Consider the following 25,737-nt stretch of genomic DNA (forward strand, 5'->3'; position numbering starts at 1 on the left):
CAGAGTTTGTACCAAAATCTAAATGAGTCAGATGAACTGGTTTACAAGCACAAAGACGTCGGAGTGTTTGGAAGTAATCTTGGTGTTTTTATTAATTTTTCCTGAATTAGATCACTGATGTAATGAAACATATCACATTATGCTGTTTACATGATGATTTATAAAAAGTACAAATGTTACCGAGTATATTCATCCAGTTGAACTCTTAAAATTAGACACACTCTCCAAAAATACAATAATAGAGACGCATTTTAACTTGGAGAAGTTGATGGACTTTTCTACAAAATTTTTTTTCTTATATTAATCAGTGTTGAGCAAGTTGGTGAGAGTTATGAATAATCCTTTAAACTTTAACTCTTGCATGACTTAGAATCGTCTCATCCAGTCGACCTGTTTTGTTGAGCACTCGGCAGTATTACTGTGGCGTCGCTCAAAGAGAGACTTAAAGCCAACACCACCCGTGGAGTGAATAAAGAAATTAAAGAAAGTAATGCCCAATATTTGGAGGAGTTTCACTTCAGAGCATCTTGTCTCAGCTAAACACAATCAAATTAGGAAAATGTGAATTTGAAATCTGACTTGCATCTGCAAATTCTGATTATTTCGTATATCTTAATTTTAAAATCATTATGTTTTGTCTAAATATAACTCCATGTATCTCAACACAAACATGATTGTCAGGTTGTGTTTGAATTAGAATGAGTTGATATTTAAGTCATGCCTCTGTTGTACATCGGGTGGCAGTGTTGAGTCATCTTTGCACCAGTCTGGGCTTTTCCTGTTCTTTTCTGTTTGTTAGTTTTTTTTGCAGTTGCTTTTTTTTTTCCAATTTTTGGAAGATCTGTGTCGTGACCAAGAGCTTTAGTCACTGGCGTGTTCGTTATTCCTCCTGCAGCTTCTCTGGCTGACTCTCAACACCACCTTGTGGTGTAAATTATTATTGCAAGACACTCCGGGCTCAGAAGAAAAGGACATTTTGCTGCGGTTAATAGACGAAACACAAAATTGTCCATAATGAAGTTATAATTAAAAGTATTAGGTAGTTTCTCTTCAACAAAGGGAGGTTTTTACTTTATGCTGTGTCGGTGGATTAAAGACTATACAGATGCAAAGAATGCGGGTTAAAACGCAAGAACATAAACGGGATGAGGGAAGATGAAGAAGAAAAGAAGTGAGCATATTTAGTTTGGTGTATTAGTTGTTGCAAATTCTGTGTTGTTTATTCTATATTTGATCTCTAAAACTCCCTAACGGTACATTGAGTACTTTCTGACGCCTGCTCCGTCCTCCTGATGGTGAATGTGAGTAATGAGGTAAAGAGAATAAGAGAGTCTGAGACGGAGGAAGTTTTGTCGTTGGAAGGATTTTGTCGGGCTCGTGTTGATCTCTTCCGACGTTACGAGAGCGCGTCACCCCAGCTTCTGCTTTTATCACAGGAGCGTGAAGCAAGGCTGGGCTGGGCTAATGGCCCCGCGTTGCCTTCCTTCAACAATGTGATTAAAAACTCATAAAGCCTTCAGGCATCTCAGGAGTGCAACTCTCTCTTCATCAGGTGCTTTTTCCAGCGGAGCCGATGTCGTTTTAGTACATTTAGTTCTGTGAGGTTTGCATGAAATTTGTCTGTTTTTAGGGCCGTTTTTCCACATCAAAATATGAATAATGCCAGTCCCCCTCCCCCCCTCTCATTGAAGGTTTGAAATTACACATTCTCACAAGAGAATAAGACATTTTATAGATACTCACGCACACTGGGGTTTTCATATGCATCACGGTGCACACTGATGACTGGTCGTCATGGTAACCGGCGCCTCAGAGCCAACTGGAGCCGAGACTTCCTCCCCTCAGTCTGCAACACTCAGCACGCTCAGCAGAGGTGACATTTAACCGGAACCGGAGTGACTGATGACTGGAGAGACGAGGGGAACATGGAGATTTATCAGCCCGCCGCAGCGCGCCCGTGTGTGTGTGTGTGTGTGTCAACCTGTTAATTGACATGTGGGCAGAAGCTGGAACACTGAACATCCATCCTTCCACATGTACATGCATATCCATCCGTCAGTATGCACGTTCACACAGACATACACTTCACAGTAAAAGTCAGGACGCTCCCATTATCCAGTGTAACTTTATTCAGGTGGATTTATTTCGACCTTTTCTGACTTACTTTTCTCTCACAAGGTGATTACCCAGGTGCTTCTCATCCAGCTTTAATAAGCGTTTCAAAATCTTTTTTTTTTCTTCCCAAAAACAAAATTTTAAGCATACTACTTGATATTTTCTATAAAGAGAATGAAAGGCAGAATGATTGCCCTTTTTTTTTATTATTTTATTTGAATTTCTGTGATTATTTTACAAACTAGATGGTAAATTCTCGGTCCCGAACTGCTCAGATCGCTTCATCTTCTTTACTTGTCAATTCCATCCAAAAAAAGTAATATAAAAAGTGATATTTATTGTTTTTGAAAATAGAATATTGTTCTCAGAAATGTTTTTCCTCATACTCGTACTGAGGCTTTGACCTGGACACAAAGTGTCATCAGCAGGTTGAACAGAGACGTAGAGAGACTGAAAGAATCGCAGAAAAACATTGTTATTTTTTACAATTTGTCTGATGATTAATTAAATTTTTTTCTTCTTATTTTTTACTTTAATTCTCCCTTTTGTTTATTAATCTTTGGGTTATAAACGTTTCTTAAAAAAAAAAAAAAATGCTTTGAATAAAAATTTTCAAAATAAAGGCATAGATCTAGACAGCCTTTGGCCTACGGTGATGAAGCTCTGACGTTTCTGACGACTACAATGTAGATGTAACTTATATTTCTGCTGAAAACACCCCTTTTTTTTAAACAAAAATTCTAATCATATTGTTGTGTTTGTTTGTTTTTTTTTTTTTTGCTCTCTTGGGGCCTCAGGAGGATCTGATGGAGTCCAGCAGTGATGAGGACGAGTCTGGCCTACAGGAGAAACAGTCTGGCGCTGTGGTGGACGTGGAGGACCTGGGTAACATTATGAGCAGTGTCAAGAAAACAAAGGTGAGACTCTTTCCTCTACTTATATAAAATGATTGAGTATTTAACACACGTTACCTTTGTTGTCCTCCATGGTAACAAACATCCTCTGCTTTGACCAAGTTAATAAAAATAAAGAGGATATTGTATTGATATTCAGGATATTTTACTTGTGAGTTCAATCTATCGGACGCTGAGCTTGATGACTTTTTCACCATAAATTATTCAAAATTGATGATATTTTGAGATTAGGCTGGGCTGAGTGGTGGAAAACAATGAATTTCAGGTTGCATTTCAGGCTTTGATGTCTTTTTACACAATTGATAACGAAGAAATAAACAATCAGTTCTATTCCTGCACGCTGCTGACATCCAACGGGGACGAAATATTTCAGTCTATTTCCCCCCCAAACAAACAATTGCCCAGGTTTTAGTGATCTGGACTCACATGCGACTGTGTAGGTTTTATTTTTATTTTGTGGGTCGGAAACAAAAATAAACCCTTCCAAACTTGGTTTCCATGGAAGATGAAGCGACGTGCTTGTGAGTATCCCTTTGGACATTATGTATTATCTGAAAAAGCCTCGTTAAAAAAAAAAAAAAGTACAATTTGTAGCGTATAGTTACGTTTCCTTATTAATTTCTAAAGGCACCAACCAGGTGACTGGAAAGAAAAGATGCTTTGCCGGAGCAAAGGGCTCCGTGTTTGCAACACAACTGTAAGCTCCTTGAAAGCAAACGAAATGACGCAAGAACAGACGTAAAGAAGACTCTCTGTGTAGCTGTCGGAGTATTTAGCGTCTTAGTGCATTTGGGCTTTAAGAGAGACTCAACAAAAATGTCACAACACTTGGATACCCTTTTTAGTTCATATTTCTTCAGAATTACATCTTGACATGGTCAAACTGCACTGAGTCAGAGGTGATGGCACACTCTGTTGGTTACCAACCCTCGAAGGTCAAAGTTCCAGTGAGCTCACCAAACTGTCTCCACTAAGACGTGACATTGCAAGTTGGCAGGTAAACACTTGCTGCGTCTTGCAGGCAGAGAAGGACAAACTAAACAACCAACATCCACCTTTTTTTTGGGGGGGGGGGGTTCCTCTTTTCCATGGACAGTTAAACCTTTAAGATGTAACTAAGCAAACTGTCTGTAGGAGGCGTGACAGGAAACCTCGTATCACTAAGAGGAAATGCATATTTAATATGTAAATATCAGTTTTATCTGGAGCCCTCAGCTGTTCGCCTGACTTCATTACAGTTACGCGACAGTTGAATCATTTTAAACTGCAGCTCCCGTGTCGCCATCCAACAGGTTTATTTTCAGCGTCCCTGTGTTAAATCGGGAAGCAGGCCCCGTTGTGGCGTCGAGCTCCCGCCACCTTTGTTCAATCTGAACGCGTTTCGGCTGAGGGAGAAATTATGTCAGCGAAGAGGAGGAACGGCAGATGGGTTGATAGACATCAGACCCCGGCAGACCAGAATTGGAGGCTTGTGTAAGAGCCATTACGCCCACCTCGCAGACTTGTGAGGATCGAGTGACTCAAGAAAAGCAGCTAAAGAAATGACGAGAAAAAAGACATTATCGGACCTTTGTTACGAGCCGTCATCTTAAGGGCCTGGGCACAGAAGTGAGCATTAAGTGAAGAAATGGAAGAGGTCTTTTTCTTTGTATTTCTTCTTTTAATCCTTTTACTCACTTGCACTGTGGAGGATTTTTTTTTTTTAACCTAATTCTGCTGTATTGCTTTCAATGACAGTGATTTCTTTTACGGCTGAACCAACAGTTTATAACCTTAGTGTTGACTTTACATTGTGGCTTTGCACAAATTAAATAAACACTCTTCACTCAAGTTAGAAAATATTTCTCCCCCCGCTGCATTTTGACAGCTCCGAGATTATTTTGGTGCCTGTTTCAGGAACTCAAAGGAGCAGCTCTGGTATACAATATTTTATTTAACTGCTCCTGACAGAAGACTTCACCTCCTCGGATGTGAAAACACAACGCTTGGTGGCCAAAGTTATTGTTGAGGGTGCTGGGTGTCAGATTCAAAGTCTTCTTGGCTTTTTTTGCCTTTATTGTGACATTAATGTCACGGCGTATAAACCACGTGTGAGCTGCAGGAAGCGCGGACAGGCCACTTTGTACTGCTACGATAAAACACTGTCAAACATCACTGCTGGAAACTTAAAAAGACATCATTGATGACTTACCAGAGAAGAGCGAGACTTCTTTATTAGAAATTTAATGAGAGGTTTTTACTCATTTTTCATGGGGAAGCCCCTCTCATTCTCTTCCCAGAGGATATTCCTGTTTGTGTACATACACGTATACATTTGTCACGGCCAAAGGCAGAAAACTTTAATGTCGTTTTTCTTGTAACACTTAATTACCTCTATGTTTTTTGCTCGTGTCATTAACGCTGGGATGACAGAGTTGCTCTGTCGTAACAAATTAGCGTCGCTTTTGCATAATTTGGTCACATAAACCAGCGCAAGATGTAATTAGTTTCAACATTAAACATTTGTTATTGCCAGGAGACGGCACGTATTTAACCAAGCCAAACTGAAATTGTGAGTGGAATATGCAACAAGAAAGAAAATACCGTAATGAGAGCCAGATGCCTACATTCACACTAAAACATGGTACATGTGGAAAAATCCACTGACCTGGCTCCTACGATGTTTCCTATGATCCGTCTCTTACACAGCTTTACACAGCACCCGGCCTGTTGCTACCAGGTATGAGGCCATGTTAAATTTATTAAAGTGAAACACAAAAATCTGTTGACCAGAAGAATTGTTTTATTTTGTGAATAACTTTATTAACTAAGCCATTCGTGTGACAGATTCTTGTCTGGCTTGATTTATTTTGTACAACTTGACATGGCTTCCGCCCGTCGAGCCGGAGCACAGTACCTCGCTGCTCCAGGTGTAAATTTGACCCCGTTTTCTCAAACGGCTGCAAAATATGCAGAGTTCCGCGACTCATCAAGGTCATGCGATGGGTTGGCTACGATTCCCCTCCCTTATCTCTCTCCTTTCCGCCGTCACCACGCTCAGTAAGCTCTTCACAGGCACCTTTAAAGTAGTGTGAGTTTTGATGCAAGGAGTGTTTAACTGAGGTTTTTGGAAATGATTTTAAACACTGTTTTATGCTTCGCCTGCTGTAGTTGTTATTAATGACATGATCTGTTATTGTGTTCTTGTCCCCTGGGTACAACATGACGCAGACATGAAAACATTTAACCACAGCCTCGCTTTATAAAGTGTAAGTAAATTTGCATTCTTAAAAAAAACAGTGGCGATCATAGTCGATGATTCCTGAGCCCCCCTCATCATGACCGGAGGTGGGAGCTCACTGTGACTGTGTTTGACCACTAGGTGATGGCAGAGACTCTCTGAAGTCACCGAGTGATCTGCAGGTCTAATGTGGAGCTACAACATCTCACATTAGTAATCACGCTCTTCACGGCACTCCCATTTGGAGGCATTGATTTTTTTTTTTATGATGGTCCTCGAAAAGCCAAGCCCTCATGGGTTTATAATCAGGTGGTTGGAGTCAAGCAAAGCAAATATTTGAACTGACCTTGACAGAGGACTATTTTGTTTTCAATCTTCTGTCACTGAAGCACAAGGGAAAAATAATTATTCACTTTTACATTTATGTTCTCTATAGGAACTCCATGTCCACTACAGAGGACACAGGTCAATGGAAAATCCCTGTTTCATTCAAAGTAGGGTAATGCCAAACTGGAGCAGGTCCAAAAGGATATTGGACACACCCTGGACCAGTCCCCAGTCCATTACAGAGCTGACACTGATAATACAGAGTCAAGAACACACCAATGGTTCTGGATTGTTGAAAGAAGTCGGATAACCAATGATTGTTGTTGGATCTTCTGGCCTGGAATCGAACGTAGGCTTATAGCGCCTGGCCTGGGGATTAAATACAAACTACAAAAAAAATCCTGCATGTCTTGTCTGTCGTGTCAGTACAAGTCTGTGAATCCTTCAAGTTTTATTTTAAAGTCCTGGTTTTATCTTGTCGGACCGACTTGAGAACGACCTGCGAAGGCCATTGTTACTACGATGTTAGGAAACCTTGTAACTGGAAGCAGATTCCAAACCCACAGCTACCATAATGTTGTTGCTTGTCGCGAAGCTGGACCCTTTAACTTTGTGATGAATACATATTCGCATCAACTGTTTTGTCTTTAAATGTGCCCAGTGATAGACTGACTCGCAGTCTCTGATTGGCTGCCAGTGCGCACTTTGCCCAGCCTCAGTCTATATCAGGATTTGGCCGCGCTTCAGTTTGGATCCTGCCAAATGCCAGCAAGGTTCATTTGTATTGTCGCTGCAATTGATTTTGTGCAAATGCTCCTCGTATAATGTTTGTCATGAGAGGTTTCTGTTTCTGGCAGGCCGGTCCGTTTTCATATTTTGGGATAGTTGCCAGGTAGCAGTTAGTGTGAAAATAACCGTTAACTTGAGCGGCTGCACGGCGTCTTTGGCTCTGCTGTGACGCTTTCAGCCTCGGCATCAGAGGCAGAAGGCAGACGTGAGATGCTTTTATGACTTGAAGTGCTGTTGGTAAACCAAACTGTGTACATATTCGGAAGGAGTTCAAGTATCTCCTGGGCTTATCCACATGTGATGTCGGGAGTGATCGGCTTTAAATTCAGACCTGTACTGGACCGGAGTGACTTGGGTCTGTTGACTGGTCATTCATTTTCACGTCAACGTGGATAGAGTGAAGAGGTAGATGCCCAGAAGAGACACAGACTGCTTTTGATGTGTGTGTGTGTCTATTTATGGACTAGACATTCTGTCCTCACAAAACCTATTTCGGAGAGCGAAACTGCTCATTTTGGAAAGCGGCCCTAAGAGCGGATTAATGGGAAGACGCTCACTCAGCGTCGCTGTCTCGACAGTCATAAAAGCTGAAAGGCTGATGTCACAGCCCCACCTCTCCCTTAATCTGCATGTACTAACCCGGTTGGCACTACAAAAGCTACTGATCTTGTTACGGCTTTTACAACAAAGTCTTCTGCTCCTCCTTGATCGCTGTGAGCAACAGGGGGAAGTTGAGAGCAGCACACGCCACATGTTCCTCGCTCCACCACTGAGAACAATCGCAATTTGTTCATGTGAATGCTTCAGTCTGTATTTCCTGGTACCCAGCCTCAATCAAATACTGCAGAGTATTTTGGTATGTTTGTGACTCACTCGTTTCTTTTTGTAAATGCAAACATTTTTGTCCTTTGGGGAATCTGTCTAAAAGTAGAGTTTGTAGTCTTTATCGTTGAGAGGAGCCAGTTGAGGGGGTTGCGGCCTCATTAGGATGCCCCTCAGTTGCTTCCCATCAGCTCCACTGTTGGCTATTTGTTTGTGTTTGCTGTCGGACTTCCTTAGTACCCGTAGGTAGATTCTTTTTGCAGTAGCAGGAGACGGCACCTGGCGATAAACACTGATGCATTTAAAAAGCACAGGACACTAAATACAGCACAGACGTGGACGGGCACTCACAGGGTCACTGACAGGTTTAAAAAGTGAATAACTAACTAAAAGACCCGCTGAAATGCCAATAAAACAAACCTGTTAAAAATATGATAAAACAATGGACAATAAATACATCAAACCAATGTCGAGCTTCTGTTGAATAATAAGACCTAAATGTAAAGTCCACTACGACTGGTTTAAAAGACTTTTTCTGGGCTCCTCCGATCTTAACCTAAAGAAGCAGCGAGGGGCAGAGTTGTCTGGACTAATTTGCTCTCCATATTGCCAGTATGACCCGATCAGTAATGAGCAGAAAACCTGTTGGATTAACCCGCTTCGAATGGTCGAGAGAAATCTTACAAACATAGAATTAGCGCTTGTTGCTTTGAGGTTGTTTGTTTTCCTCATGGTCTCATGCTCTTTCTCTCTGTGTTATCAATGTTGTCGGTCTACATCACCCCCACCGTGCGACGCGGTGCCGTGAGATCTCCCAGTTCTGGGAGTCCAGACAGGCCCTGGCATACCTGCTGTCCTTGAGCCTCTGAAGACGGGGTGAAAATCGAGCAGCGGGAAACCTGAGACCAGGGCCAGATAAATCACCGGAGCTGCACAGACACACTGCAGGGACAGATTGCTTCACCGTTGGCTATTTGTTGTGTGTGCTGTCAAAACTGTACATGTCCCGGGTGCATGAAGAGAAAGTGGACGTTAGTGCTATCTGAGTGGCACACGAAGCTTAGTCTCGCTTCAAATTACATGCTACACAGCCTTCCCCTCCCTCCAGCTAGACTTCTGGATGGGACAGCTTGAGGCGCATCGTCTCTATGATGGGACCACAGGAGTGGCTATTTCTGCCTCTGATTTACCGAGTGTGTTTTGGGTAACCGAACTCTTTCCTTGAAGACCAGAATATACGATCCTTTCAATCTCCATGATTTGCTGAGCTATAAAAAAAAAAGTTTCCAAATATGATACCGGTGCAATACCTAATCCTTTTTCCACATCAGAAAGAGACGTGGGAGTGTTCTGACGCAGCTTGATGGCTTTCTTATTCCCTGCATCTCCTCGAAAAAAAAAAAAGAAGAAAAAAAAAAAAGAGAGCTCATCCAAAGGGCCTCTGGCACAGTCAGGAGTGATGAACCACCTCTGTAGTTATGATTATTAACAGTGAACACAGAGCATGCAGGGCTGCTGGAAAGCTACAAGGACTTCAATTCTTCCTGGTGGGAGGTGAGAAAACACCATTTTAAGATTATTATGCAGCAGAGACTGCTAGACTGAACACCTGAGGCCAAGCAGAGAACGAGAGGAAGTTTTCGCTGTGTTTTCATTCGGCTCGTCTCTCCTCATGTCCTGAAAGAGGCACATTGTGTTCCTTTCCATGTTTTCGCGAGGGATGGCTCATGCATGTCATTTACCTCTGAACAGTTTTGTACTTTGTTTTCTTTTATTGAGTTGATTGAGCGAAGGTTTTACAACAACCCAGTCACTTGTTCTTGGAATGAGATTTTTGTACTGATGAACACGCTTAATTAAACAGTTATTCGGTTGTTGGTTATGCGTTTACAGCTTCGGCAGGCGGGATCAGGTGGAGGACTCTGTAGTCGGAACGATGCTGGCCTCGACAAAAGCCACGGGTCTGATTATTTCCATGAGAAGTAAAGCCTGAATATTCGTTTGCTGCTTGGTTTGCTTCAGATGTAACCCTTCAGTAACCATGTTGCAGAACGTTTATTTTAGTATTGACAATATTCAAAGCAGTAAATAGCTTTTAGGGTCATTGTGTATATATTAATGGAATTTCAAAAATGCTCTACGTTATCTTTTCCAGATACTTGCTAGATTAACATCGCAATGGAAGAACTAAAGCACTGTAAGTCATGAGCTGGGGGCGGGGTCATCGACACCACTTTCCGACTACAGTCGAGCATCTTCATTCAGTTTTTTAATTCGCAATGGACGCAAAATGAAAGCAACGGGTCCATAAAAAGTTGGATTGAGTCCCTGGGACCAATCATGTGTCCGAGGGAGTACAGCGGGGAGATGGATGTCGCAGGAAGTTAGAGGAGAATTTGTGATCCTCAAAAAGTTTAACGATTTTAATTCTAAGAAGAGAAGTTTCAATCATCTAACTTCCAAAATTCAGAAGAAACATTTATAATCCACAATAACATCAAAGAAGTAAGGGAGAATTAAAAATAAACAAAAAGAAAACTTAATCCAGAGTTTTTCAGCTTCAAGTTAAGCATTTTCTGGCTGGAAATATTCGTTGTTAAAAACTGTCCACTAATCACTAATCATCACTAATCCTCCCTGGCACCGGCGATTCCGCCCGCTACGAAATACTCAAATACTCCGAAATACCTGATCGGACGCTTTCTAGAAAGGATAGCCGCCAACCAGTGAATGTTGTGGATGGTGATTGGACCCTTCCTGACAACAAAGAGAACATGCAAACTCCACATGGACTCGGAGAAGAATCCAGTTGGGAGGCAACAGTGTTGCTGCTATAGCTGAGCTGTGGAGATCACCGGGAGTGTATTGAAAAGATAGAATGGAAGTGATGTAGTTTCCAGTGCTATAGAGAGTTTTTTTTTTTTTTTTTTTTTTTTTTCAAAGTAATAGTGATTACACAAAGACTTTATTTACACAGGGTAGCATTTAGCATTGGTGGTGAACAAGCGCTGCACCCCTACAGGGATCAGTGTGTCACCTCCTCACGGACATTCATCACCGCTGGCTGACACGGTATCGCCGTCTTACGATCGCTGCGGCGCTGACAAGGTGACGTATGGATCCCGATAGACGAGCATAGGAAGTGGCAGCCGGTGCAGAAACTGGGTGGAGCTGCCATTAAACATGGTTAATGTGAAAAGCAAGACGGCCATCGCTCTTCTCAGAGAGAGGCAACACCTGATCTCATGTTGCAGGATATCATCAATCTTCTTTGTGCGCAACATATATGTCAGTTGTTTAGCCTTATGCACAATGCTTCGTGGTGCAGTTGTATAATCTCGGCCGTAGAGAAAGAATGACATATTTCAAGTAAAAAGAATATAGAAGCTTTAGCAACAAATGAGACTGAAGTTTTGAAATAGTCATGTTTATCTTGGAGGCGTTCTAGTAGAGCTCCCATGCACTTGAAAACAAGATTATTACATACTGTCTGAGAACAATGTTTATTAAAACAATGAACAACTTTCAGCACCCATGGGGAAATTAAACAAAAACAATTACACTCAGGAAATATAGTCCTGGAGCAAAAAGCTGCTCGTCCGTATTGTTAATTTATTTATTTCATGTATTTAAATGAAAAGAAACGGTAATTGAATTCAGACTCCGGCTAATAAAGATGACTCTCTGCTAAATCTAAAACCTTAATTAATTTATAGGGGCTTGTTGGGAAGGAAGGGGGGGGGGGGGGTAAAAAGATTCAGTGCTGTCAGCTCGTCATCGTAGGTTCGTCTGAGCATCCAAAGACTAAAAGTAGCTGATGTCTACAAAGTCAGGCACAGCTATAAATAGATATCAAAGTGCTTTCAGCTTTCATTTCCCACTGTCCAAAATGTCAAAGAAATGGCAGCTGAAGGGCAGAAGAGGGGCAAGGGCTGTAAAAATCACGACAAAATGTATGTGTTCAAAAAAAAGTGAAACCACCGTGTGACAGCCAGAAAGGGTAAAGTGGAGCTTTGTTTGAGTGCGCAGCATCAATGCACACTATGTATACTAGATGCCTTATTACAAAAGGAATCCACAGCCAGCGATGGTTCGGCGTGCCGTGTCATCTGCTAGAGTCAGCCAGCTCTGTCGTTTTAAGTCCGAAGTCAGTGCGGCCATCTGTGCATGAAATATACAAAGAGACATCTGGATGAGCCAGAATCTAGTTCTGTGCACAGATGAGGTTCAAATCGAGTATTAAAAAAAAAAAAAGACTTTCATGGGATTGCGGGGGGAATTCAACATATTATAGACATAAAATGGGACACCGAGGACACCGTGACATTGATTTTTAGAGGTCCGTAACCGAGATCTGGCCAAATCATCTCGGCGCAAGATTGAAGAAATTTCCGCGAGGTGCTCTTGAGCTATCGTGCTGAAAGCGAGAATGGGACAGACGGCCGGACAACCCGACATCGTATTGGCTCTGGCCCTGCGGCTGTTATCACCTCGGGGCCTCCGGTGTTGATGATGAAAAGACCACCGTGCCACTGTTAACAGTTGAAGGGCAAACTCGCTGCAAACTTCACATTCACAACTAGAAGCGGTTGTGTTTGCTTCAGCATTTTTGTGGCTCCTGTGCAAAACTATCAGGTGTGAGTGACAAATGGTTGTAGGGTAAGGACGAAAAAATAAATGGCATAAATTATCGATAAAACTGCAGACTGCTGAAAATAAAACCTCTCCAGAACTGGGCAGCACTGTAACTCTTTAGTCTCCTCATGTAATCCCAAAACAGACCAAACCATTAATTCTCAGGAAAATTGTGGATGAATCGCACATGAGCAGATCTAAACGACGCGGGCACGCTTTTATTCCCTGTTCTCCAAACGCACGACTGAAAAGCTCCCGTGTTGTTGTGTTCATTCCTTACATTTGCTTTCTATCTCCTTACGAGGGCCCGACTGCTGTGGACTTTTTGGGGCCGAAACTAACTCGATAATAGGGAACAATTTTTTTTTTTTCGTTGACCAATATATCGACAAAATTTTAACATATTTTTAATTTAGAAAAAATATGTATTGGCTGTGTTTGATAGCTTGAATCCAGTTCCAAACACTTGTTAGAAAGATATTAATTTAAGTTTTGAACTGAAATTGAATTAAACATTTGAATATTTTCAGTTACATTGATCAGAAATTCTGTGGAAGAAGCGGCATATGAGCAATTTGAAGAGGAAATAAATCACAAATATGTGCATATGTGTAGAGCAATCATGTCTAATAGATGAAAATAGATGATGTGCCATGAATATATAAAATTAGATGATGTAGAGTTTAAGCCAGTGGTGTTAAACTCATTTTAGCTCAGAGGAGCTAGACGGGGTCAGACCAGTGACATTGCGGCTCAATAATGCACAGACATCCACAAATCCAAATGTTTTAGTGCAAATAAACAGAATACATGCATGCAAAATGAGTTGGCGTCAGTCCTAATTGACATCTGTGTCAATCGGCCAACTTTTAACAGATTACAGATCATTCTTGAATTGCTATAATCAGATTAATCAGTCAGGTCCTACTCCTGACCCGTTTTTCTTTTTTGATTATGTCTCACTTTTTCTTTCGTTTGTTTGTTTTATCTGTCCATGTGAAGAATTGGAACCATTTCAGGATTTGGTGTAAATTCAACGTCCTTTCAAATCAGTAAGAAAATCTTGAAAGATAATACTTGTTCTCAGTGGCGGACCTGGCTGGTTTTCCGCCCCCGACGCACTGGCGTGTTTGCTGCGCATGCACGTCCCAGCTCGCTAATGACTGTATCAGTCATATTTTAATCATCGCCATCGCTACTGTATGAGCCCCGCAGCTCGTTAACATGTCGGAGGGCGGGTTTACGTGATGCACCTGAACGCATCACTCAAAGCTGTCAGCTACGAAGCGGCACGTTAACTTTTCAACTGCACAGCATATTTGTGTTGACAAATACATTTCTCTGAACTGTTTCAGTAATAAAAGAGAAAGTTTGTGTCCGAGCTGCAGGAGCTGACAGCAGTCGCCTGTTTTTTTTTTTTTTTCTTTCATACATGTCAAAACCTTTGCAGAGCACTGTATTTCCCCTGACAGGTGTGATTAATGATGGTGTTTTAAAGAAAGAGGGAGTTATATCATAATCAACGTTGTGTTTGCAAGCGCAAAATTGATTCCTGAGTGTTCGTCTTGAGCTTGACAGTTACAGAAGATGGCTTTTTCTCTTCAGAACTCGTGTGAGTTTGGCATTTTCCTCGAACCCCTATATTTATTCTCTGCCACCTTATATTGTCTTCTCCGAAAAAAAAAAAAATTGCCATTCTTTTTGAAGCATTTATGTAGAAGGAATACACAATGAGATGAGCATGAGATCAGAGAAAGAAGAAACTCAGAGAATGCTCAGAGTTTAGATTTTATGTCGAAGCTATTAGTTATTTTCTGTCTGTCACACCAATCAAAACATAGTAATTGGTTTTGTTCACTTCCAAGATATGAGGTGCACACCTGATATACAATGTTAACCGTGCTCTTTTCCAATTTAGTTTTTGTTAATGCCAGAAGGTTTTGTGATTTAATTGAAATTCATCCCACTTTTCTTTAATAGTTGAAATTCTATCATTTTGAACTTGCATAGATGCAGAGTGCATGAGACTGTTGAGTCAGTTTCTGTGATATGTATATTGCATGTTTATATCGCGAAAATGTTAAATCTGTGACGTATTGTGCACTCAATCATCTACATGACCCATTTGATGAATATTTCCACCGAATGCCCAATCGGAGGAGTTGGGGGGATTTTGGCATGCCTTGCTCAAGTCAAGGACGCCCAAATGTGACCTATGGGACGTTGGCTTCAAACCAGCGAATGTCCAGGCACAAGCTTGCTTCCCTAACATCGACGACTCTTTGTCTTCCAGAGCAAAGAGGAGATCCAGGTAAATGGCCACATGGTGAAATCATCCAGAGTGAATGGAGTGAAGGAGATTGGAGAAGAAGGGGAAAGACGAGAGATGATCACCCCGGCACTGAGAAAAGCACTGACGAAGCAAGGTGAGGACGAGGGGATTTACATGGGAAAATTAAATTCACAGGTTATTCAAGCGCATTTCGGTCACAAACTTTTGAAGGACATCAGTTAGTTAAGAATCCTTTTTTTTTTTTGTTGTTTATTTGTTTTACGACGTGTAAGACTCTGGAGAGAACATCTGGTGGGTGTCACCAGTGGCTGCAGATAATATATTCATATTATCTCGCTGCATTGCATTGTTTAAAAAAAACAAAAAAAAATCACATTACAGACTAAAGTGCACCAGCTGCCTGTCTGCATATCCTTAACCTCCAGCTTTCCACAAGGACGGAAAGTTGTAATTCGCTTAAAATACATAACTTATGAGTCAAGTCTATCTGAATTTACAATAGCCGGCGTTGCAGTGAGGCTGCAGTCATTCCCAGCTGATTCAGTACAAAGGACATCGTGCACCCTGCAACCCTGGTAGGATGCTCAATACTTGAGAAAATGAACCTACAGAGATGCATGTTTTAAGACATTTTCACTTTGGACACTTCAATAATCACTCCATTTTGTCAATTATTTATAATAAAATTAGTCCAAGTTCACAAAGCAATCTATCACACATATTTACATTTTTCTTAAATAATAGGTTGATTTTTGACTGAATTTCTGGGATATTTCCTTTTTCGAATTGCAGAAGTTAATAAATACGGTCACTTTCCTGATGGAATGTTAACGTGGAAATAAATCTGATGGTAAACAAGGTAAAATATTCAGAAGAAAGGAAAGTGTCAAACTGATATTTGACACAACCGAATAAGATTAAAACATAAATCAAAATTTAATGTGTTATGGAACAATGAATCCCCTAAATAATGAAACTAAATAATATAAAAAGCTAAAACTATCCGTCTTCTGATTTAATACTGAAGCTTAAAATATTTGCGAATAAAATTTGAGCGCAGATGTTCTTGCTCCCAACCCTTAAGTACTTCTGGTTTTTTGTAGTCTCTTCATACCCTCCGGAAATAAGCGGTCAGAAGAACCTTTAGGTTGTGTCTCGGTCAGTTCGGCATTGAAATTGCAGGTGATTGAAGCTGCCGCACAGGGAGGTGAAGTGTGAAGCTGCTCTAATAGCACATATTAACACTGTGCAGTGCAACTCCAATCTTTACTGTGAAGAAACGATCTTGTAGTATTGGTGCAAAATAAACCTGCTTTTCATATTAAAGGGGTGGCTTTAAAGACGTGATCATTGTAGCTCATGGATTGTCACCAAGATGATAAAAACATCTCCAGGATTTTGTTTTTTAAGCCAAAATCGTGAAACTGCTGAACCATTTATGTCCAGTTTTTTAGTGCGCCTGTTTCCATGAACATCACAGTCTCATTAAAGCAAATCAGAAAACTGTAATAATCGTTTAAAGCAAACTGTGGTTTACATTTTTAGCCTGTCATCGCGCGTTATTTTTGAGTATGCGTTTACGCAGTGGCGTGAGACTCAAGTGTCCTGTTATTTTCATACCCTCTTCCCCTCTTTTATCCATCCTTCCATTCACTGCTGCTAGACACACCAGCCAACGCCACCCCATCGTTAGCTTACACAACACTCTATAAATAGGCCGTCGTTTCATTTGACCAAATGTTGACCTATTTCGTGGCGCTAATGTTGGCAGCAGTCATTCCCGCTGGTTTGATTCAGGATGAAAGAACAGAGGATGAAGGTTTTTGGCATTGTTTCACGTGTGATCAGTATTGGAGAGGATGGCTCTCCAGCGCAGCCTTTTCTTTTCTTTCTTTTTATCTCGGCACGATGTTGATGCAAAAGTCGCACGCTGCTGAGACGCCTGAGCAGCGTCCAAGAAAGTTTGAGGAAAGTGTCGGGGATAGTTTGGCGTGACTAATGGATTGACAAAGGAAACCGCAGCAGAGGAACCGACACCCCGAGTTCATTTACGTTTGACTGAGACGCGGCGGGAAATGATTGTTTGGGATATTTAAATGTTTCAGTGAAAAAGCCGCTTCACATTGAGGTAAAGTTGTTTTGCATCAGATCTCCAAAAATGTAATGTGTTTTTTTTGAGTTTCAGACGATTCATCCCATATCCTGTTATTTCCATCCTTGGTTTCATTTCTCTTCTGTTCATTCCGTCCTCCTCTCCCATTAACTCATTCTCTTCTTTTTCTCTTTGAAGTTTGTTCTTTTTTTTGGGGGCCGCCGTTTCGATTCCCATCTCCACCTGTCCACATGTCCAAGTGTCCTTAAGCAAAGACACTGAACCCCCAAAAAGCTGCCAGCGGGTGGAGTGCCTTGCAGGGTTGCTGCCTCCAGTGGTGTGTGAATAACAGCGCGAGCGCTTTGGGGACTGCTTACGAGGTGGAAAAGTGCTATATAAGTTAAATCAATTCACCATTTCCTTTTGGCTTTATTTTATTGTTATTTTCTCTCCGGGTTGTTTTTCTCCCTCAATCGTTCATTATTTCACTTTCGTTTCTTCTTTCTCCGTTTCTTCGTTCATTCTCAATCGCTCCATGTCCGCTCGTCTGTCTCCGAGGGTGAACTTCAGTTTAATTATACACACAGAGACATAAATACATGCAGCCTGCCGCACGTTTAGTCATTTAACGGAACAAGTATGTTTGGAAAAAAGCCACATGAAGAAAAAGATTCAATGGTGTGGCTTCACTCGCCTTTCTGAGGAAGACTCCTCTTCCTCGTTATGGAGCGCTCCCTCTCACTCATTTACCCACAACACTTCATCCATAATCCTTCTTTTTCAGTAGACACAGTAACTCTGAGGGGAACCAAGTAAAACTTTATATTCCTCTTTCTTCTCCATCCTCCTTTACCTCATTTTGGCTTCATCATTACAAAGAAGCACTGAAAAAGTGAAAAACACTGCCCACTTTAAAACGGTCAATATGTAAATAAAGCTTCTTCTGGTGGTTGGTACCCTCTTGTAGTTCAATATGTTTTGTTTTGCAGTCAGTAGGTGCAAGGTTAGAGGAGGACGAAGCGTTTTCAGGTGAAACAAACGGTTTAAAGCTGCTCAGCATGGTTTTGTTTTTTGTCCCGAAGAGGAAAAGGCCAAAATGTTACGCGTATGAGAAAAAGAAATTGAATTTTGTGTGTGTGTCTGTGCATCTGTGTGTGTGTGTGTGTCTGTGTGCGTGTGTGTGTGTGCCCGAGTTTGTATTTGATGCATTTGATCTGTGGCATGTCGTTTTATCCGACTGTTCAATCAAAAACGAGTATTTTCACCGCTCTGCCTTTTTCGACAAATATATTCAATAACATTTTGTCTTCCATTCATCCGGCATCAAATTCCACACACACACACACACACACACACACACACACACACACACACACACACACACACACACACACACACACACACACACACACACACACACACACACACACACACACACACACACCTTAGTACAGATTTCCTGCTGTTTTGATAAGCGAACTTCCATTTGAAGGTTTAATAGTGGCTGAAATTCAAACAATCTTCCAAATTAAAAAGTGGAGCTTTTACATGACTACAAAATGTCTGATTTCATTGATCACTGAAACACTTAATTCAGATCAAAAATAATCATTGACCGATACCACAGAGGAAAACTTGTGTGACCTTGGATGAGCAACACATCTTTAACCTGCAGAATAAAAATGACACAATTTATAAACTTTCAGATATGATATATCTTTAAATCAATCAGCACATTGACGAGTATTCTTTTTAGAATGCAGAGAGCCTGCACAATTTGCATATTTACATAATCCGAAATCTTTAAGACTTATTGTTAATATTTATGCTTATTGATTGTATTCTGTGACGTTTTAATGCGGCCATGTGACGTGTTAATGTTTGCAAAGAAAAGTGCACAAAGCAGTGGCATAATAATCTCATCAAAATCACACGACTCCAGATAACTTCTAAATCTTTGCTTTTTATAAAATTAGCAACAAAATATATTTTATTGCTGTTTTTAGTGTATGAAGAGCAGCATATGAACAAATTTAAATAAGTTCCCCGCAGGAGTTTATGAACCTATTTGAGTTTTCCAGACATGCGTAGAAAACAAAATTATAACGGCCGGACTTGCCAAGTTCCCAAACAAAGAGAGTTAAGTTCAACTCGGCATGCAAACAGGCTGCTCTTTGGTTTTTGTGATGGACAACATGCATAAACTGGAGCATTTCATCCAAGGTTTTGCACGTGTAACTGCTTGCATCTAAAATCGAATGCTTGGACCTGCAAAGTGAAAAAATATGAATTTGATCAAAAAGCAGAGTATTGAAGAAAATGTGTTTATAAGTCAACGCTATGGGAAATCGAACGCATCAGGAAAAAATTATGAAATTAGTCCTGAGATGAGACGCATTCATATTCCTTCCTTATAGGAAAAGTAAATAAAAGTTGTCGGAGGAAGCTTAAGAAGCGTCTCTCACCACTATAACAGCAAACATTTCTGCTCCAGTTTGAGACGATCTGCACATTTCTGTCGTTAAATAAGATTTCAAGTACAGAAGTAATTGTAAACCCAATTTCTTTTAGGCGTTGTGAATCACGTTGCATTTGGTAAATTAATCTATTCTATTACGCCTCCCACTATTTGGCATGTTGGGGAAGAAACGCCAGATTATACATATTCATTGAAGTAAACGTGCTAAATGGAGGGAGCGTGTTGTTTCTCCCATCTGTCGCCCAGCGAGTAAATCAGCTTCCACATGTTGCGAAGTGTTTCTGTACATTCAAATAAATCCAACAAGAGGAGACGGAAAAGTGTTGCTCATTGTTCTGTCAACATTAAGGCCACATCCACACGAGCCAAAACGATCTTTTTTCTCCCCGGGGTTCTCAAAAAAGATTCCGTCCACACGTCACTATGAACACGGCTCAACACGAGGCTTCAGGGCATGTAGTACATGTGCCGGGCCTTTAGGGGCGCTGCGACTCACCATATACATCAAAAATGCAGAAGAAGAGATGGAGTGTTACTTTAAGCAACCAATTCTAGTGGGAACCAACCATGTATTTCTTTATCACAGCAGGCACAAAAACCCTAATCCAAATACTTTTTCAGCTGCATGAAGCCAATAATACGGAAGAATTGCAAACTCATAACTAGTTAATAAGTTGTCTTTGGATTATCTTTTGGTTAATGTAGTTTCTCTTCAGTTGACAGTCATTTAAAAAAAATAATTAAACTTTCAATTTATATGTTGTGAATGTAGACCTGATTGACAAAACCATTTCAAAGACATTTACATTTTTAGAGATGCATATTAAGTCGGTTGTGATGTAATTCTGAATAGTTACACTCTTTTAAAGAGGAAGAGCAACAAATTGAAAGATAAAATATGAGATTCTCTTTTTTATAAAATGATGTATAAGCTCCAGGTGCTCACAGGTTTCTAACCCCTAACACAAACAGTCCTGCATGCTGTCCTAATGTGGCCATTTTAATGTCACGGCAATAAAAGAGGGACAAAGAGGGTGAAAAAAGGTGTTTTCGTGACACTTCAGCTTCCTTTTGTGCACAAAAAGAAAATCTCAGCTATAAAAGCTCAACTCTTGACTCGGTTTGTTCTTTTATGCTTCTGTGCAGGATACAAGCTAATTGGGAGCCACTCGGGAGTGAAGCTCTGTCGATGGACTAAAGTAACCACCTTCAGCCTTTCTGTTTTTGTTCATTGAAACGCTAAACTTAACCCACTGAACGTATGACTTGCGCCTCTGTTGGTTAGTCGATGCTGCGGGGGAGAGGAGGCTGTTACAAGCACACTTTCTACGGGATCGAGTCGCACCGATGCATGGAGACCACGCCCAGCCTGGCGTGTGCCAATAAGTGCGTCTTCTGCTGGAGGTACGTACGTAGCATCACACGGTCCTGCAGGTTTAAACTCACATTTCTTCATGTTTTTTTACCTCAGCTGGGCTGCCAGTCGTTAGAGTTGGTCGAAGTACTCAATTTCATTGAAGATGAATTTGTATTTTCATCTTCTTTACTTAAAGGGATGATATTATCCAACACTTTCACATGGTCTCGTTGGTCCAGAAATGTTTTATTCAAAATATATAGCTCTAAATCCAGCTTTTCCTTGGTTTTCATCCATTTGAATATTGGATCATATGAGTGGTGTCATGTGCCGGAACAGAGCTGCCTAATTGTAGGAGGGTCAAAGGGAGGTCGTACCTTGATTGGGATTGGCTAAACCCCCGATGACACTATATAGGGTTTGATTTCTGATTGGCTCATTGGAGCAACACACTAGGGGGAGCGATGACAGATTTTCTTAATTTCTGGAGCGTCATTCCAGGTGTGGGGATGCATGTTACTGTTGGAAAAAAATACACTGTGAATTTTGCACGATATGACATATAATTCATAACAGTGATCATATTAGGAGTTAGGATTTTCTGGTTCATCTCCATGTCTTTGCATATACATGTCACAAAACATTCTAGTTTCTTTAGACATTCAACCATTATTGATATAACCTGATTACTTTCAAAATACTCATTTATCATCATCATTATGTTCTTCACCACCTATGCCGGTAGTTACCTGATAACCGCTGACACCAGTGTTACTCAGAACAGCACCATGGGGCACCGTCCTGCTGTTAAAAGGGGAAATTGTGCAGTTTTTTCCAAACAAGATGAATTTTCACAAATAAACATCACTCCTGCCTTGGTTTGACGTGTCGGGCCCGGTCAGGACACGTGAGGTTAACAGTGGCATTTCTCTCTAAGCATTATAAAAATATCAAATATTTCAGTTAAATTACGTGTTATATCTGTCATAAAAACAGTAGATACATCATTGGAGACGTCACACAGAAATGTGTTGATCATCAAATGAAAGCAAGAGGCTTTTTGACACTTTAGCGGACTTTAATGAGCAAAACAGCAAACAGAATTTGAATTGATCTTTTCACAGTTGTGTTTAGTCTGTGTGCAGAGTTTTTCGAGTGTGTGTGTGTGTGTGCGTGGGTTTCTTTTTGGCTAATTCGGTTTTCCTCCCACACTGCAAACGTATGCATTTGAGGCTAATTGGTGACTACGTAATTGGCAGTTGCCGTGAATGTGTCTGTGTTCTCCCCGCGATGATCCTGCCTTCAGATCCCCACAACCGCCAAGTTGGATCAAACGGCTTAAAAGACGGACAGATATTGTGACCATCTTTGTGGACTGGGCCCTACAATTGTCCTCAGCGCGTAAATAAAGCAGTCACTCAGGATTATTGATTAAACCTAGAGAGTGAATTGTTCCTTTATCCACTTAATGTCGGCATTGTTAGCGGATGATGTAATACGTGATATCGCTGCAATACATCAAAATCATCCACTGTCGGGGGAGCAACCAAACCAGGTTTAAAAATTCCCTGGACATGATATAACTGTATATTCGACTCAAATCAAAGAAAACTGGACCTAAGCTTAATAAAGATCTGTCATGATTTACTTGTGAAGATACTTGAGTCGATGAAATCTAAACTACGAATCCATCAAACTCAGTTTCCTCGAGCTGAAGGATTGTTTGTTGCCTGCCCGCTCTGTTTTCCTCCGCTCCAAACCGAACACATTTACCCCGCAACTCCAGGCGGATCTCAGAAGACTTCTCTGTTACGAACAAGGTAATGATTTACGTGCGGGAGACTAATGGGCGCCGTAGCCGTGAGGTCTGAACGTGGAGGCTGATTCATCTTGACGTCGGCGAGAAATTGGGCCTTTCCCTCCCCTCAAGTTCCATTTGAGACGGCGACTGTGCCGAGTGCTGCGAGGTCGCCGTCGGAGCGTGCTGCGGTTGAACTGCCTCCCCGTCACCACAGATGTGGCGCGCTCTCCCGTGAAGCGGCGATGTGGGCCGACAAGAAATAAGCAGTTTGATGCTTTGCTGCTGCTGGTTGTACTCGCCGCTTCCCTGAGGCCACAGGCACAGTTAAGAGTTCCACAAAAATGTCAATGCGAATACGTGTAGATCTGAAACCTGTGCGTCAGGATTTCTTTTTTGTAGCAAAGAGTCCGACTTGGACAGTCGGTGTTACTAACACTTTAAGACAGCTTTCACCAAACAATACGATGCTTTCTGTAGCTTAATATGTTTTTTTCTAATAGGGTGAGATTACACACACACACCCACATATTTCACTTTCGATTTGTGAGCCGGTCTCAATATTTGCCTCTTTGTTCAAGAACTAAAGTGTCTTTTTCCAAAGAAGACACAGATTGCATGTTAATATCAGGTGAAAATAACGCTTGAGAAATCTGTTTTTGAGTCTTTTTTTTCTTTTCTTTTTTCAGTTTATTAAAAAAGAAGCTCACTGTTTTCACTAAAACAAAGCAACCCGGCCAGCACAAAACTGTTGAAACAGGCTATTTTTACACATTATCCCCAAAAAAACAAGTGTCAAAAAAACCAGATTCCTCTAACACAGTCTAGACTGAATTAGGCAGCGCTTTTCTTTAAAATGTTTATTTTTATTATCATTATTAATTGTTCAATAATTTTCTTTCTTTCTTTGATATAATTAATTTTGTCATGTAGCGTGCTCTTTTCCTTATTTGTGCTTTAAATCTTAATTTTTGTTTTTGTTTTATTCCTCTATCATTTAAAAACGGTTGTTTCGGTGCGCAACATGTACTTAAAGCATTCCACTGCGCAATATATTATGTCTAATTGTGTGGGATAAATAAAGGACTTTATAGGAAACTGAAGTTTCTTTAACATATAAATACCTCGGTAAAGGTTATATAGCAATGCATTGTATGTGTTAGTTTCATTAGAAATATATAATTTATTTTGTATTGTGTGCTATGCTGCGTTCACAAATATAGACAAGATCTGTTGATAATTACATTGACATGATACCAGTGAGATTACATAACAGACACATTTCATTACAATTTCAGGGTCTGTGATAAAAGAGACAGCTGGTGTGTTTTTATTTTTACCTTTCATTATATATATATATATATATATTAGTAGCTCGGGGTATGATTGTGGCACAGGTGGTTGACGGGATCTTCATGGAACCTATAGATCCACATTGATCTAAACTGCATAAGCAAGACAAGCACTGATGAAGCAGGGAAAATAATTTATGGACTATAAGTCACTCTTTTTTCAGTTGTTTGTCTGGTCATGAGTCTTATCTATGGAAATATATGGGCGGATGCCATCTGGGACCACTAGATGTCACTGTATGACAACAGAATGCTGCTACAGTACCACAGGGAAAAATAACCCTCCATCACTATTATAGTATTTCACTGGCAGCACAAGCCTACACAGCAGAATTTAAATAAAGATGCTAAAACATGCAGGAGGAAACCGAAAAAGAGTATCAGGTAGAGTTCAGAGTTTATTAGAAACTTTCGAGGGAGAAAAGCAGAGAAACTGTTACTGTGATGAAGAAAACAAAGAAGACTAATGGGCAGAGCTGCGGAACAAATATCCAGAAGGTTGTAGCACAAAAACAACAACCTTTACATCTGGACACGGATAAATAAGTGCGAGGCCAACACAAGTTATGTTGTTGCTGTTTTTTTTTCCCTTTTACTGGTGGAATTTATACATATAGTCCAGAAAAAAAAGTGTACTTCTATTTACTTTTTACCATGCGTTATCTCTATGAAACTGTCCTCTGTTGTGTCGCGTCTTTTGGGTTTGAATCCTGGCTGCACCAGCAATTTCATGTAGTGGAAAAACTGTAGCGACGTATGCTACCAGTGACAAGTGGTCGGTGCAGCAGGAGGTTGGTTGGTCTAAATCTAAAGTGCCTTGGAGCTGCGTTGCATTTACAGAAAGATGAATCTCGTCAGATGTGACATCTGCCACGAGTTTCAAGCTGGAATCTGGAGGTAATTCCGTCCGTATCTATTGGTGAGCCGGACCATAAGGAGTGCTGCTTGTCCTTGTCATAAACCTTCGATGTTTGAGATATTTGTTTCTGCCTCGCCAACAGACATCACACCAACCCCGTGGGCACCGAGTGGCGCTGGAAAATGGACCCTGCAGAGAAGATTCTGGAAGACGCCATGGAAAAGCACCAGAACATGATCCGACAGTTCAGAGGTTGGTGTTGGGGAAGGTCACACATTTTATGGTGAAACACAATCACGGGTGCATGTTGATTTAATACACTTTACGTGCACGTTACATCAGTAGGCAGTGATGATGAAGGTTTTAAAGAATCTTTATAATCCAGTCACTCGTCCATCTTCTATAGTCGCTTCATCCAAGGGAGCTGGAAACAATCCAAGCTCGCATCATGGAGGACAGGACACACTCTGTTAGACGCACAAGCACAAGTGTGCGGTTCAATACTTTTGCCTCACAGTGAGAAGATCTATTGTTCGGTTCTGGGCTTGAGGTGAGATGTACCTTTGCATGTTCTCACTGTGCATGCTCTGGTTTTTCTCCCACAGTCCGAAGACAAGTGGCAATACTGGTGGGGATGCAGTTGTGTCCAGCAACTGTGTGATGAATAAACTATGACAAGATGCTC

At 41.0% G+C, this 25,737-nt stretch overlaps 1 protein-coding gene across 1 annotated transcript in view; it reads left to right on the plus strand.

The window, feature by feature from the left end:
- Positions 1 to 25,737, plus strand: part of tyw1 (tRNA-yW synthesizing protein 1 homolog) — an 88,799-nt gene that overhangs the window by 4,431 nt on the left and 58,631 nt on the right. Inside the window, exons 7-11 of the mRNA XM_080459386.1 lie at positions 2,913 to 3,032; positions 15,116 to 15,248; positions 20,833 to 20,885; positions 20,972 to 21,090; positions 25,195 to 25,304. Of these exons, the coding sequence (XP_080315512.1) occupies positions 2,913 to 3,032; positions 15,116 to 15,248; positions 20,833 to 20,885; positions 20,972 to 21,090; positions 25,195 to 25,304 (535 nt within the window). The remainder of the gene's footprint in view (positions 1 to 2,912; positions 3,033 to 15,115; positions 15,249 to 20,832; positions 20,886 to 20,971; positions 21,091 to 25,194; positions 25,305 to 25,737) is intronic.

This window comes from Lipophrys pholis (genome assembly GCF_963383615.2).
Source record: "Lipophrys pholis genome assembly, chromosome: 3".
Classification (NCBI taxonomy): domain Eukaryota; kingdom Metazoa; phylum Chordata; class Actinopteri; order Blenniiformes; family Blenniidae; genus Lipophrys; species Lipophrys pholis.